This window comes from Protobothrops mucrosquamatus, unplaced genomic scaffold, assembly GCF_001527695.2.
Source record: "Protobothrops mucrosquamatus isolate PMUCROS unplaced genomic scaffold, P.Mucros_1.0 scaffold1773, whole genome shotgun sequence".
NCBI classification, from domain to species: domain Eukaryota; kingdom Metazoa; phylum Chordata; class Lepidosauria; order Squamata; family Viperidae; genus Protobothrops; species Protobothrops mucrosquamatus.
This window is the reverse complement of record NW_015387911.1, coordinates 195583-211750: the sequence shown is the minus strand read 5'-3', so window position 1 is coordinate 211750 and position 16168 is coordinate 195583. Positions and strand designations below refer to the sequence as shown.

General features: G+C 47.9%; 1 protein-coding gene across 1 annotated transcript in view; it reads right to left on the bottom strand.

Moving 5' to 3' along the window:
• RASGRP4 (RAS guanyl releasing protein 4) overlaps positions 1-15342 on the bottom strand; it is a 25849-nt gene extending 10507 nt beyond the window's left edge. Inside the window, exons 1-11 of the mRNA XM_029285496.1 lie at positions 15320-15342; positions 12762-12964; positions 11631-11736; positions 9556-9618; positions 8863-8994; positions 6257-6410; positions 4287-4460; positions 3964-4080; positions 2889-3164; positions 363-443; positions 167-271 (exon numbers count right to left, since the gene is read on the bottom strand). Coding sequence (XP_029141329.1) covers positions 167-271; positions 363-443; positions 2889-3164; positions 3964-4080; positions 4287-4460; positions 6257-6410; positions 8863-8994; positions 9556-9618; positions 11631-11736; positions 12762-12964; positions 15320-15342 — 1434 coding nt within the window. The remainder of the gene's footprint in view (positions 1-166; positions 272-362; positions 444-2888; positions 3165-3963; positions 4081-4286; positions 4461-6256; positions 6411-8862; positions 8995-9555; positions 9619-11630; positions 11737-12761; positions 12965-15319) is intronic.
• Positions 15343-16168: the final 826 nt, after the last annotated feature.

Genomic DNA, 16168 nt, shown 5'->3' with positions numbered 1-16168 from the left:
CTCCTCCTCTTTCCCAATCCGCCTCCCTTCTAGCACTGATGATATTACCTAGTCAGGTCATGAAACGTCTGCAAGAAAGCCACCCATCTCAGAGAGCACCAAGGACCCCACAGCTCAACCCTGATCTCCATATATTCTCTGTTCTCCATTGCTTTGATTGTCCTACCTCCACCATCTGCTGGACGTGCTTCTTGATGCCAAGACGGTCTGGCTTGGTGGCGACTCTGGGCGCCCACTCCACGACCACCGGGGGCTTGAATTGGGTGGACGGCTGGGAAGCGGGAAAGAGAGCAGAGAGCTTTAAGAAACAGGACGTCAGGGAAGACTTGGTCCTTCCTCCCCCCCCTTTATCCTCTTCTTACCAGCAGTTTGGGGCAGCGAGGTTCACGAGAGTACGAGAGGGTGTAGATTTCCTCCTCTGAGTAGTAGAGATCTAAGGAGAGCTGGAAGGCAAGAAGGCATTTAAGGGCAAAGGAAATGAACCATGGACCCTAAAATCTCCTGAGTGAGGGGTCCTTGGTGCTCTCTGAGCTTGCTTACTTGCTTGCAGACATTTCATGACCCAACTAGGTAACATCATCAGCGCTAGAGGTAGTAAGGAGTGCTGTTTGCTCTCAGTTTATATTCTGGCGTCTTGTCTTTTTATTCTGGTGTCCTATCTTTGTGGGACAGGGCTGTCTTGGGTAGTTTTTGGTTGGGCTGTTTACTAATGGCTCTTTGGCAGTTTCTGGATTGGGGAATTGCTTACTTGATTGTTGGTCTGAAGTTGCCCTTGGAGTTAATCTATGCTGATCTGGGTGCCGATTGCTGGTGGAGAGGTGCTGGAGCCTTTTTCTCTTTGGGGATGGTTGATTGTCTCTTTTGAATAGTCTATAGAGGTTGTTAATGTCTAATTTCATGAGTGTTGGCCAAGAACCATTGATATTCTGATGACTTCGTGATGGACAGCCGTTGCACATTTGGCTACTTCTAGGTCAGGGGTAGGCAACTTTGGCTCTTTTATGACTCATGGACTTCAACTCCCAGAATTCCTGAGCCAGCATAGCTGGGAGTGGAAGTCTAGGAGTCATAAAAGAGCCAAGGTTGCCTACCCCTGCTCTAGGTCATACCTGGGCATTTTATATATATATATATTTCACGGGTACAGGTATGCAGGTCTTGGCGTATTCGGCTCTTTTCCCGTGTAAGATTGAAGTATCTTGGCAACGTTTCGACGTCACACTTTGCTCGCACAAGCACGAAGCCGAAGACCCCAGCCTGCTTCTAGGAGCATATGTGTGTGTGTGTGTGTGTGTGTGTGTGTGTGTGTGTGTGTTTGTGTAGACATGCCTATGCACCTTCACAACCCCTTTGGTTTGGTCCTCCAGAACAGTCTCAATTCCTCATGTGGCCCCTTGGAAAAATTAATTGCCCGCCCCTGTGGTAAGTGGTTGAATGGCCAAAGCAAAGACTGAATAGCACCTCTCCTTTTGCTCCATCTCTACTAAAGCAAACGGCCAAGGAACCCCCGAAGACAAGGGGGCAGCCCCCCTGAGCGGATCGGGACCCCAAGGCCAGCTTTACCACCGGAGTGGTTCCAGTCCATCTTTCTCCTACGTCTTGTCCCCGTCTCCCATCCTGGATGAGTCGTTCGGGGTGACTTCCTCCTACAGGCCTCCTGCGTGGTCTGTCCTCATTACCACACTACAGTCCTTGTCTTAACATACACCGCCGCCTGTGCCATCTTGACAGGCGGGTTTGAAACTCCATTCCTAGTCCACCTGGTGAAGAACGGACAGGGAAAGATGGGAGTTGTAGTCCAACAGCCCTGGAGGACACCGGGCTCCTGATTGAGGGGTTGCAAAGATTCCCTACTGGGGCCTATAGTCATGCCTTCACCCTGCCTGGGTTGCTAAGCAACATCTGCATCACCGGGCTCCATGGTCCTGCCCACACTGGGTGCTGCTAGGCAACCAGGCATCTGGTTAGGACACATAAGTCCCGGCTGTCTTTTCATTTGCCAGGCCCCTATTTCTGTCGCAAGAGATAATGCAGCCATTGGGATGACTGAGTCAAGCCACTAGGCCGGAGAAAGTAAGCCGGCCCTCTTTGGCTGTAGTGGGAGGTGGTTGCTAGGCAACCCTGCCGCTCTTGTAGACTCTCCTCCTGGAGGTTTCTAAGCAACACCACAGGTTGGCAGCCTGTAGAAGAGATGTTTGCCTGTTGTTGGGCCCCGTATCCCAGCAAAAGGCGGCGGGTGAAGGCCCGCCACCCCTCTGAGACTATGACTGCCGTCAGACAGCATATAAACAATATAAATTAGTAATATAATAAGGTGATAGGCCACGCTGTCCTGGTAGGGACTTCTGCGAAGGTCTGTTTCCTGACGGAACAATTAATCAATGGAATAGTTTGCCTCCGGGAGTTTGGGGTACTTTATTTCAAGAAAAATATTGGACAACCATTTATTCAGGATGATATAAGGCAGGGGGGCCCAACCTTTTGGGCACCAGGGACCAGTTCCGTGGAGAGAGGTTTTTCCACGGATCAGAGGGGGCCTGGTTTCGGGTGCTGCCTGCATCCCACGGATGGGGCTTTGCTTGTTTGTGTGGACCGGTTTCTGACATGTTATGGACCGGTGCCCGTCCATGGATCAGGGGTTGGGGACCCCTGGTATAAAGTCTCCTGCCTTGGTCAGAGAGTTGAAGACCTCCCAAGTCTCTTCTAGCCCAATGATTCTATGAATGCTGGCGGGAAAAAGGCCACCTTCTCCAAACATGGGGCCAGGTTAACAGTGGTTGACTTCCTTTCAAGGCAGCCAACAGGAAGTCCTTGAACTTGCCCACCATTGGACCACCTGAGCATCAACCCTCCCACGTCTCCATGAGTTCTCCACGGATCTTTCTTACGGTCAGCAGATGCACCAGGTCCTTGTTGGCTTCGAAGGGCGGCTGCGTTCGTTGCCGCAACCGGAATTCCCACACCGGCTCATAGAGGCTCTGCAGCTTGCTCAGGTTGAGACGTCCACCTTCTACGCGGTCTGGGAGGGCTTCGTGCAAGGTCACCAAGTCCTTGAGGTGGACTCCCACAATGGGGATTTTGAAGTCCTTGCAATCGGCATAGGCCCGACGATACGTCCCATAGTTTCCGCTGGACGAGAGCAGTTCGGTCATTTCAGCAAGCACCTGCACGAAGAAGGCATAAGAGACGCATCTTGTAGACCTGGGGTCTCCAACCTTGGCAACTTTAAGACCTGTGGACTTTAACTTCCAGAATTCCCCAGCCAGCATGGGAGTGGAGAGAATCAGAGAATCAGAATAGAGCTGGAAGGGATCTTGGAGGTCTTCTAGTCCAGCCCCCTGCTCAAGCAGGAAACCCTATACCATTTCAGACAGGTGGCTGTCCAGTCTCTTCTTAAAAACCTCTAGTGATGAAGCACCCACAACTTCTGGGGGCAAGTTGTTCCACTGGTTAATTGTCCTCACTGTCAAGAAGTTTCTCCTTAATTCCAGGTTGCTTCTCTCCTTGATTAGTTTTCATCCATTGTTTCTTGTCTTGCCCTCTGGTGCTTTGGAAAATAAATTGACTCCCTCCTCTTTATGGCAACCCCTCAAATACTGGAACTCTGCTATCATGTCCCCCCTAGTCCTCTTTTTCTCTAGGCTAGCCAAACCCAAATCCTGCACCCGTTCTTCATATGTTTTAGTCTCCAGACCTTTAATTATCTTCGTTGCTCTTATTTGCACTTTTCCCAAAGTCTCAACATTCAACATTCAACCTTGAAGTCCACCAGTCTTAAAGTTGCCAAGGTTGGAGAGCCTTGTTGGTAGACGGTCAAGAACCAGGATGCTAATGGAGTAGATGACCTACAAGGTCCCTTCCAACTCTGTTATTGTAATTCTAATTTGGACATGGCTACCTTTAGGATACCTCACCAAGACTAAACCTCCTCTCTTTTTGTCCTCAGGAGGACTCTTTCCTTACCTTGGTCACCTCGGAAGGGAGAAGCGCATGGGTCTCCTTGAGGCGAGCGATGGTGCTGTGGCAAAGGCCTCCCACCACTGCCATGAGCGTGTTGAAGTTCTGCAGCTGCCTTAATTTCTGCAATAGGAGGAAGAACAAGAGGACGATTCATCAGTGGAACGGCTTGCCTCCAGAAGTGGTGGGTGCTCCAACTCTGGGGGTTTTCAAGAAGAGTTTGGACAGCCCAGGTTCTCTCCCAACTCTGTTCTTCTGCATTCTATAGGTCTCTTCCCCCTCTGCATGGCCCACGCTCCCACTTCTGTTTCTTTCTAGTGGGACCTTACCTGTGTCACGTGGATGAACTTGGTGAAGACTTCTGCTCGCTGTTGGGGCGTGGGACGCTTGAGGATCATCACTTGCACCCACTGGGAGATGCTGTTAAACAGGGTAATTGCACGTTCCAGGGCTGAGATTCCATGAACGGATCCACGCAGCACGTAATTCTGGAAATCCAAGTACTGCCCAGGAGACAATTAAAAGGTAAGAACCGGTCTTGCTGGATTAAACCGAGTCCTAACTAAATCCAAGATACTGTTTTCCAGATGAGTCATCAGGGGACGCCGCTTTGAAGTCACTTAAGGGACACCCACTTTGGATGTCTGGTTCACCGCTTTTGAGATGGATGGATAGTGGGAAGGGACGTCCTTCAGCCATAGTGGTGTAGGGTCTCCTGCTTGAGTGGGGGGGGGGGTTGGACTAGATGACCTACAAGGTCCCTTCCAACTCTGTTACTTTGTTAATCCAGCTTCTCTAACTGTAGGTGGGAAGATTCTACCTGTGTGGCAATACACGCAGTCCACATGACCCTCCAAGACCGTGTAACTGTCACAAGTACATGCCAGTTGCCACACACTCAAAATTTGATCCCATGACCGTGGGGATGCTGCAACAGTCATTAAGCATAAAAACCGGTCGTAAGTCACTTTTTTCGGGGCTGTTGTAACTCCGAACGGTCACTAAATGGATAGCTTTTAAGTCAGAGGACCACCTGTACAGTCTAATGCTTCACAACTGGATTTCCTCTTCTGCTGCCTTCTCCAAAAGAGTGGTAGAATTTGGTACCAGCTGCGTACAGAGACAGACAGGCTCAGAAAGACACATGCCCTATCTTCGGGCGTGATCTGGAATTTCCACTAGACAGGAAATTTCCACATTTCCTGTGCGCCTCTACATGGTTGGTACACAAGGTCCTGGCTTACTCGTAAGTTTCGGCTGGGGACTCGGGGGGAGAAAACGTCGTATGTTGCATTAGATATCGGTCTGGTGCAACCAAGGATACAATTGTCAACAATGCTTGGGGCGTTGCTTGCCAGAAATCAACCACACACCAGGGAAAAATCAGTAGACAGGATGGCAGCGGTCAACGCTAACGCAACATTTCAACCACCCAAATTGGGCAGCCAGACATGGGGTTGGTGCATAATTGCACCCTAAAGGTCAAGGAGGCAATTGCTGTTAAAATTAAAGTTAAAGCCATATTTCCCATCCGTGACCATTTTTAAGATGGGCGGACTTTCTGCCAGAATTCCCCAGCCAGCCATGCTGAGACTGCATTGGACCCCACAGCAGGGTGAAATATTTTTCCTTCACCGCAGTCGTTACCCTAAAGAGCCAGCCAACCATTTATGCAAGGAAGAAGGTCTCGGTGGCCGATGTGAATTTGGGAGAACCTTGAGGCTAAAACATATGAAGAACAGTTGCAGGAATTGGGTATGTCTAGTCTAGTGAAGAGAAGGACTAGGGGTGACATGATAGCACTCTTCCATTGGCTGGGCGTGGCCCATTGGGTGGGCGTGGCTGCGGTGGGAACGGCAGACTGGGTGGGACTAAAAAGTTCAATCAATCAATTCCAACTTTGCAAGATCTTTTTTTTTCCCGCGAGAAGTTGAAATTGACTGATTGAACCTTTTTTTTCTTTGCACACGGCGGCGGAGGCCTAAAGCGAAAAGGTTTTATAAAACCCAGCTGAAGGCCTAGGACTGGGGCGACGGCGCGCGTGTCCACTGAGAAGGCTCTGAGTGCCGCCTCTGGCACCCGTGCCATAGGTTCACTACCACTGATATATACGGTACGCAGCCATCCTCAACACGGTGACTTCCTATTGTCTTCTACCAGCCAATTTCCCCTCCCCCAGTCCAAGATATTTGTACAAGATACAAGGCTGAGAAAGTGCTTTCATAACGACCCATCCATCCATCCATCCATCCATCCATCCATCTTGCAAAGCTTTTGGTGCCCCTCTGCAGCTGCTTACCGAGAGACGGCAGAAGGCCTTGAATTCCAGGTAACTGAGGTGGTCGGCTAGTTCACCTGGATCCAGGTGATCAAAGAGCAGAGAGACCTTCCGTTTCTTGCCACTGGCACGGCTGCTCTGGCAACTGAGAGAACGGTTCCAGATGTGGCTCACCCTGCAGGAAGAACGAGCACAGAAGGGACTCATTAGGGACCGAGTATCCAAAGATTCACAAGACCAGAGGGCCTTCTCTATGGAACTGCGGAGCGCTCTGTGTAAACAAGACCAACACAACTGCTAGGGTGTGGATGGTGTGCACCTGAGCTAGCTAGAGAAACGTTAGCTTCCATGGATAGTTGTGCATAGATGGGATGGTCTGTGGCAGGGGTAGACAACCTTGGCTCTTTTATGACTGGTGGACTTCAACTCCCAGAATTCCTGAGCCAGCCACGCTGAGGGGAAAGGGAGAGGTTTCCAAGCTGAGCCATGCTGGCTCAGGAATTCTGGGAGTTGAAGTCCACCAGTCATAAAAGAGCCGAGGTTGCCTACCCCTGGCCTAGGCCGCTTTATGACTCGTGGACTTCAACTCCCAGAATTCCTGAGCCAGCTATGCTGAGGGGAAAGGGTGAGGTCTCCATGCTGAGCCCTGCTGGCTCAGGAATTCTGGGAGTTGAAGTCCTCCCATCGTCAAGTGGCCAAGGATGAGAAACACTAAGTCTAGACCAGGAGTAGTCAACCTTGGCTCTTTTATGACTCGTGGACTTCAACTCCCAGAATTCCTGAGCCAGCATGAGGGAAACTTTGGCCCCTTCATGACTCGTGGACTTCAACTCCCAGAATTCCTGAGCCAGCATGTGGGAAACTTTGGCCCCTTCATGACTCGTGGACTTCAACTCCCAGAATTCCTGAGCCAGCATGAGGGAACTGTGGCCCCCTCATGACTTGTGGACTTCAACTCCCAGAATTCCTGAGCCAGCATGGCTCAGCATGGAAACCTCTCCCTTTCCCCTCAGCATGGCTGGCTCAGGAATTCTGGGAGTTGAAGTCCACCAGTCATAAAAGAGCCAAGGTTGCCTACCCTTGGTTTAAGGGGAAGAATGAAGAAGGCAGATGCTTTCCTGAGGAACAGGGATCCGTGGCTCTTTTGAACAGCAAGCGTTGGAGAGGTGACGAGGCCAAGCGGTTGGAGATCAAGCAAGGAGAACCTGAGAAGCAGGACTTTTAAGTTCTCCTGAGGAACAGGAGAAGGCTTAGTAGCACCATGGAAGCTCGGAACGGGTTTTAAGGCAACACCCGTGGTTTTTCATCATTGTTGGTCCATCTCCACCAAGTGACACGTTTGTTGGACTTTCCTTCTGCTTTACAGCCTCACCGTGATTAGGCAACAACTTTGGAGAACCTGCTGAATCACTCTTCCTTTGCCATTGAATCAGAAGATTTTTTTAAAGGACGGGTAATATCCTGGACCTTCCCTTCTCCTTCTCCTCCTCCACCCCCAAGGAATTTGCATTCAAAATAAAGTTTGCTACAGAACAAGCGTGTTCAGCCTTGGCAACTTTAAAACTTGTGGACTTCGACTCCCAGAATTCCCCAGCCAGCATGCCCGCTAGGAAGAAGACATCTACAAAATAAAATTTAAAAGGATCCTTTGTAAGTTGCCCTGAGCCCATCTCATTCTGATAGATGGGACTCCATTCCCCCATTCCTCCATAGCGAGGCGTATCTTTTTAACTCTAGACACTTGGAACGTACTCGTTTTTCTAAGAACAATCCGCAGAGGTACATTGACCGGTGAAATCCTCTACCGTAACTCAGCTAAACTACAAGTAGACTTACAACCACAATTGGGAATAAAATTTCGGTCGTTGAGAAAAGCAATAGCAATAGCGCTTAGACTTCTATACCGCTTCACGGTGCTTGACAGCCCTCTCTAAGTGGTTTACAGAGTCAGCACATTTGCCCCCAACAATCTGGGTCCTCATTTTACCGACCTCGGAAGGATGGAAGGCTGAGTCAACCTTGAGCCAGTCAGGATCAAACTGATGGCAGTGGGCAGAGTTTGCCTGCAATACTGTATTCTAACCACTTCACCACCACAGAGGAAGGAAGAGGAAGGAAGGGAAGGAAGGAAGGAAGGAAGGAAGGAATAGCAATAGCATTTAGACTTATATACCGCTTCAAAGTGCTTGACAGCCCTCCCTAAGCAGTTTACAGAGTCAGCACATTGCCCCCAACAATCTGGGTCCTCATTTTACTGACCTCGGAAGGATGGAAGGCTGAGTCAACCTTGAACTGGTGAGACTTGAACTGCCAAACTGCTGGCAACCGGCAGTCAGCAGAAGTAGCCTGCAGTACTGCATTGAATTTTTGTTAAATGACCAGTCGTAAGTTGAGGACTACCTATATACAGCAGGGTTTTTTTTTTGAAGTATCGTGGAGCTAATATAATTTATATGGGATGCATTCAGCTTCCCCCTTTTTCTCTACCCAAAAGCCCCCTTTTGCAAAAAAAATACATTCAATAAATAAATAAATAAAATAAAACAGCAGCACACGGAGTCTCGCCGTGCCTATCCCGTCCCTTCCACGGAGCAATTCCCATTTCTGAACCGGTTGTCGCCACTCACATGCAGGATGCATCAAGCACGTTGCGGTGTTCTGTTGGGCCTTGGTTCCTCACCACCTCCAAGATTTCCGTGATCACCTCCTCCAGGTGGGGGTCCAGGTGAAAAGCCTCCGGATAGTTCACAAGCCAGTAGCTGAAAGCAGAGCAAAAATTCAGGTTGGAGCTGAGTCTCTGACTGGAGAATTCTGGGAGTTGAAGTCCACACATCTTAATATTTACTAGCTTTTTGACGGGAATTCTGGGTGTCTAACTCCATATAACGTAAAATTTACTAGTGTGTGGCTGGAGAATTCTGGGAGTTGAAGTCCACACATCTTAATGTTTACAAGCTTGCTGACAGGGGAATTCTGGGCGTCGAACTCCATATAACGTAAAATTTACTAGTGTGTGGCTGGAGAATTCTGGGAGTTGAAGTCCACACATCTTATTGTTTACAAGCTTGCTGACGGGAATTCTGGGATTGAAGTCCATATACCTTAACGTTTTCTAGCTTGTGGCTGCAGAATTCTGGGAGTTAAAGTCTACACATCTTAAAATCTACTACCGTAGCTTGCTAACCAGGGAATTCTGGGACTTAAAAGTTTGTTAGCTTGGTGGCTGGAGAATTCTGGGAATTGAAGTCCACACATTTTAAGTTGGCAAAGTTGAGAAACCTTGGAGGAATTAAAGAGGGCAATGAGAAGAGCGTTCACACCGGACAAAGTGGCAGATCCTCAGCTGGCATGAAGGATTCTTGTCCTGAGCTGATTCCTGATATGTGATCAATAGAGTTAAGGCTTAATTAGCTCTCAGATTCGTGGGCAAAGCATTCGAGGATCTATTTTGCTAAAATGCACTCATCTCCCTTTCTTTCAGCAGAGTTCCTTTACTATTTGAGACTTTCTAGCCGGACCGCATTAACTAAGAGGACATAAGGGCGGAACCTTATGGGGTTTTAAAAGCAATTTTAAAAATTAATAAGGCCAAATTTAATATTTCATCTTAACTTTGTTTTAATGATAGTTTTTGGGGTATTTTTGTAGTTGTTTTTATCAGGCTGTTAGCCGCCCTGAGTCCGCAAGGAGAAGGGCGGGGTATAAATTCAAATAATAAATAAATAAATAAATAAATAAATAAATAACCTTTTTTTTCATGGAAATAACGCCTCCTGCCACAAACCTTACACCAATTCACTGGCATAATTGCTCCTTAGGAAGTTAATTCTGGAAGAACCCCAGTAATTCACCCAGAAACTGTTCATTAGCAATTGTCGTTCATCGCAAAAAAGATGCTTTTTGTGCCGGTTTAAAAACAAAACAAAACAAAACAAAAAAACAGAATGCCGCTGAAGTATATAATGCTGGTTCTGAAGCTGTTCCGGGAGGCCCGATTGAAGATTCGGCAAAGAAATTTGCTAGGTTCATACTGTATAATGCACGAAAAAAAAACCATATCCAGGTTCACATAATGTACTGTAAGAATACAACAATATTGTGGCCTGACTTGCGCAGCTTTCCAAACTAACAGCTCAGCAAACTGCACCACCAACTAATCCACTCCTTTTCTACAAAATCAGCCCCTTTAGAAGCTTTGGCTCTGCCAGGATTGCCAGCAAGCCGTCGTTTTACCTTTAATGCAATTTTTCAAAATTTAAGATCTTTAAATTTAAGAGGTATTGTTTTATACAGCATTTTATTCAATGTCTGGAAGCTGCCTTGAGTCCCCTTTGGCGAGATGGGCGGCAAATAGATAGATGGATGGATGGATGGATGGATGGATGGATGGATGGATGTGGATGGATGGATGGATGGATGGATGGATGGATGATTGAGAGATAGATGATAGATAGATAGATGATAGATAGATAGATAGATAGATAGATAGATAGATAGATGGATAATTGAGAGATAGATGATAGATAGATAGATAGATAGATAGATAGATAGATGATAGAAGATAATAATAATAATAATAATAATAATAATAATAATAATAATAATAATAATAATAATAATAATAATAATAATAATAATAATAATAATAAAAAGTTGGAAGGGACCTTGGAGGTCATCTAGTCCAACCCCCTGCTCAGGCAGGAAACCCTACACCATTTCGGACAGATGGCTGTCCAGTCTCTTCTTAAAAACTTCCAGTGTTGGAGCATTCACCGCTTCTGGAGGCAGGTAGTTCCACTGGTTAATTGTTCTAACTGTCAGGAAATTCCTCCTTAGTTCCAGGTTGCTTCTCTCTCCTTGATTAGTTTCCATCCGTTGCTTCTTGTCTTGCCTAGATAGATAGATAGATAGATAGATAGATAGATAGATAGATAGATAGATAGATAGATAGATAGATAGATAGATAGATAGATAGATAGATAGATAGATAGATAGACAGACAGACAGACAGACAGACAGACAGACAGACAGACAGACAGACAGACAGACAGACAGACAGATAGATAGATAGATAGATAGATAGATAAGCCACCATCCCATTCAAGACTTCCCCTTGGAAAGACATTCTAAGGAGTGTCTATGGAGATTCTCAGTCCAAACCACGGTTGTCCCAAAAGTGCTTTTTCAAAAGGCAACAGGCCGCTCTTGGGTTTTTTTTCCTTTGAAAACATTTCGCTTCTCCTCCATGAACCGTAATGTAGAACTGAAGAAGCTTCTTGGAGGAGAAGCGAAATGTCTTCAAGGGAAAAAAAAACCCAAGAAAGTCCAGTTGCCTCTTGAAAAAGCACCTTCGGGACCTCTTCAGGAGAGACGCTTTGTGTTCCTCAAAGGATATAAAGTCAGAAGACGGCGGGCGAGCTCTGCAGACGGGACCACCCAACTGTGAATGGTTAGTGTCATGTTCACCATGAAGTCGCTGGTGCACAGATTCCCATCCACATCTGGAGAAGAAGGACAGGCATTAAAGTGGATCCATCAATAGGCAGAAATGGAACTGAATAGAAATTGAAGAAAACAAGCAGTCTGGGCTAGTTCTGCCCCATAATACAATACACTTCTGGTCTTTAAGAGTTTGGTCTAGAGCAGGGGTAGGCCACCTTGGCTCTTTTATGACTCGTGGACTTCAACTCCCAGAATTCCTGAGCCAGCTGTGCTGAGGGGAAAGAGAGAGGTTTCCATGCTGAGCCATGCTGGCTCAGGAATTCTGGGAGTTGAAGTCCACGAGTCATAAAAGAGCCAAGGTTGCCTACCCCTGCTCTAGAGGTTAAGGCACCAGGCTACAAAGCACAAGACAGTGAGTTCAAGTCTTGCCTTAGGCGTGAAAGCCAGCTGGGTGTCTGTGGGCCAATCACCAGGAGATGGTGAATTCTAGTTCTGCCTTAGGCATTAAAGCCAGCTGAACGCCTTTGGGTCAATTACCAGGAGACAGTGAGTTCTAGTCCTGCCTTGGACATGAAAGCCAGCTGGGTGTCTGTGGGCCAATCACCAGGAGATGGTGAATTCTAGTTCTGCCTTAGGCATTAAAGCCAGCTGAACGCCTTTGGGTCAATTACCAGGAGACGGTGAGTTCTAGTCCTGCCTTGGACACGAAAGCCAGCTGGGTGACTTTTCGTCAATCACCAGGAGACGGTGAGTTCTAGTCCCGCCTTAGGCATGAAAGCCGGATGAGTGATTTTGGGCGAGTTCCTCTCTCTCAGCCCAACCCACCTCAGAGGGTTGTTTTGCAGGGAAAACAGGAGGTGTGTTGAATACGTTCTCCGCCTTGACTTAGATGTGAAAATAATAAAAGTGGGATACAAATCAACAAAGAAAAAAACCCTTCCTGGCTGTTAAGCTGGCGTATCTGTGGCCCGATTCGCACTAGACTCAGCCCCGCTCTCTAGCCTCGTGGAACATCTTCCCCTCCAGCCAACCACCCACCCCAATCAAGACGGGGGTCTCCACCCCACCCTCCCATCCACGGTACCGAAGGAGCGGAGGCATTTCTCGATCAGCTCCTCCAGGGTGCAGGATCGATTCAGTTCTCCCAGGCTGATGCAGGCCAAGGCCTGGTTGATCTCCCGAGGGTTGGGGCAGGTCATGTGGCGTCGGCTCTTCCGCCGGATGATCCTGCTGGCTCCCGGGAGGGTGCTGGAATCCATCCTACCAGCGGCCTCGGTCCGGGATCTCCTGCAAAAGCAACAAGTCTTCTATTTGGCCATTGTCAACCAATGGGGCTGTGGCGGATCATCCAGCGGGTGCCTCCACCAGCTCTTGAGTGGAAGTACGGTTGCATCTTGTCTTCTACACCCCAAAAGCCACAAGCAGCTCTACTCCAAAGGCAGATGGGGCGACAAGGAGCCTTTGGGGAGATGCTAAGGGATGGGTTAATCTCCTCTAACATTTAAGACCCCTTAAACTGTCCTCTTCCCCCCACCCCAAATGGTCAGGAACCTTGGACCCTTTGATGCTGCTGGTAGCGCTGTGATTACAAGGCAGCGTTGCAGGCTGACTCTGCCCTCTGCCAGCAGTTTGACCCTGACTGGCTCAAAAAAGGTTGACTCTGCCTTCCATCCTTCCGAGGTCGGTAAAAATGAGGACCCAGATTGTGGGGCAAGAGGTTGACTCTGTAAACCGCTTAGAGAGGGCTGTCAAGCACTACGAAGCGGTATACAAGTCTAAGTGGCTATTGTATTTGCTTTTTCTGGAGCGGCTCTGCTGATTGCCCGTAACAGGCCTCTGAGCCAACTTGCTTGCAGCCCTGTGCCACGATCTTGCACAAGTTCCTCAAATGCCCATTTCAAGAGCTCCACATCCTGGCAGCCCTCAAATGCACACACACACACACACGCACACACGCACACACTGTGCAGCCTCACAGTTGCCGGGCTGTTTCAAACCCCAGCTATTCGCCAAGGAAAATAGGAGGCCCTGTGGGAATTTCTGCCAAGTTAACAAGAGGGATAGAATCAAGATCACGTGAAGTATTAATACCACTTTACAATGCCATGGTGAGGCCACACTTGGAACACAGCATCCAGTTTTGGTCACCACGATGTTAAAAAAGATGCTGAGACTCTAGAAAGAGTACAGAGAAGAGCAACAAAGATGATTAGGGGACTGGAGGCTAAAACATATAAGGAACGGTTGCTGGAATTGGGTCTGTCTAGTTTAATGAAGAGAAGGACGAGGGGGGACAGGATAGCAGTCTTCCAGTATCTCAGGGGCTGCCCCAAAGAAGAGGGAGTCAAGGTATTCTCCAAAGCGCCTGAAGGCAGGACAAGAAGCAACGGGTGGAAACTAATCGAGGAGAGAAGCAACCTAGAACTAAGGAGAAACTTCCTGACAGTGAGAACAATTAACCAGTGGAACAACCTGCCTCCAGAAGCGGTGAATGCTCCAACACTGGAAGTATTTAAGAAGAGACTGGACAGCCATTTGTCTGAAATGGTGTAGGGTTCCTGCCTGAGTTGGACTCGATGACCTCCAAGGTCCCTTCCAACTTTATTATTATTATTATTATTATTATTATTATTATTATTATTATTATTATTATTATTATTATTATTATTAAGTTCCACCCTTCTCAGCCCCACGGAAAGACCCTCTTCCGTCACCCCGCTGCCCTCCCTCCAGTTTCCCCGTTCTCGGTCCCGTCCCCGTTGCATGCTGCATCTTGTAGATGTACTAGGAAGTTGCCTCTGAAGCACAAACCCTTTTCCAACCTCTCCCCCGAGTGAAAAACATCGGCTAGCCCAGACTTGAGATGCGCTTTGAGTCGTTAAGATTTCGCTCGGATAAATTTGGGGCGGTTGCTGTCAAATTCAAAGGTTTCCCCTCCTTCCAACCGTCTTGTGCACAGGAACCTACAGGTCTTCAACCTTTCCCAAATGCGACGGCTGTCACGTTCCAATGTAGAGTTGGCTTTTGTTTTTTTCCCACGTTAAAGTTGTGCCGAGTTGAAAACAAACTTACCTGCGGGTGTCCGGCCATTAGGGCCCCCGAGCTGCAGGTAAGGATGAAGAAACAGCTGCCTGGTAAATAGATCGGCTACTGTTCTTCTATGCGGTGAGAGAGTTCCAGAGTAGAAAAGTGGAAGCTTTTTCCAGGATAGGAAGGAAGGAAGGAAGGAAGGAAGGAAGGAAGGAAGGAAGGAAGGAAGGAAGGAAGGAAGGAAGGAAGGAAGGAAGGAAGACTCTTCCCCTTGTAAGTTTCTGGCTTAGCCTATCCTGCTGCCCATCAGCCCGGCACCTCTCCCAAAAACTGGCGCCTTGGGAAAGATTAACTTCATATGACAGAGGATGTATGGAGGGCAATTCCTCCTTTTCCACATGAGTGCAAAAGAGGAGAAGTGAGAAAATAAAGTTGAGTTCACCTTACTCAGAATGACACGGAACTTAGAAGGAAAAAACACCACCCAGGAATTCCCAGTGACTAAGAGGAGAAAGAAAGAAAGAAAGAAAGAAAGAAAGAAAGAAAGAAAGAAAGAAAGAAAGAAAGAAAGAAAGAAAGAAAGAAAGGGCGATTTCAGCGCGTTTGGCTTACCGCTTGCTCTCCCGTCGGATCATGGTTTCTTTGGCTAGCCCACCAGGATCCTTCCCTTCAGTCGGCTGTGACCATTAGGGTGGGCTGCCTCTTCACTTGCCAGTTCTTTGCCAAATGCCAAAAGGTTCCCTTGGCCCAGGCAAGTCGGCTGGCTGCGAGGCAGCTGAGTCAAAACGAACTGGTCGGTTTTCTGCTGATGTGGAGTTAAAAGGAACTGGGTTACACATGTGGTGTGTGTGTGTGTGTGTGTGTGTGTGTGTGTGTGTGTGACTGGAAAAAAGTAGAACTGAATCTTAGTTTTCGCTATATGGTTAATCAGAGAGATTCCTGTGCAGGGAGCTTTTAAACCAAGAGGCCAAATTCAACAGGTGAACTTTCTCTGTTGCGGTGGTTTTTAACTCGACAGGGAGTCCTCAACTTACGGCCATGGCTGAGCCCAGAATGTATGTTGCTCAGCGAGACAGATTGTTAAGTGAGTTTTGCCCCGTTTTATGACTTTTCTGGCCACGGTTGTTCGGCGAATCACTGCAGCTGGTTGAGTCAGCAAACCCGGTTGCTAAGTGAATGTGGTTTTTCCCTCCGTTGACTTTGCTTGTCAGAAGGTCGCAAAAGGGGATCAGACGGCCCAGCGGGTCATTGCAACCGTCGTAAATATGAATCGGTTGACGAAGCATCTGAATTTTGATCCGTGGGGATGCTGCCACCGTCGCGTGAAGGATGCTCTTAAGTAGCTTCTTTCAGTGCCATTCTTTGAGTGGTCACTAAATAAACTGTTGTACGTCAAGGACTGCCTGTGTTTGAATGTTTTTATTTGTGAACGTGGAACATGCATGAAAAGGATCAGGGCCT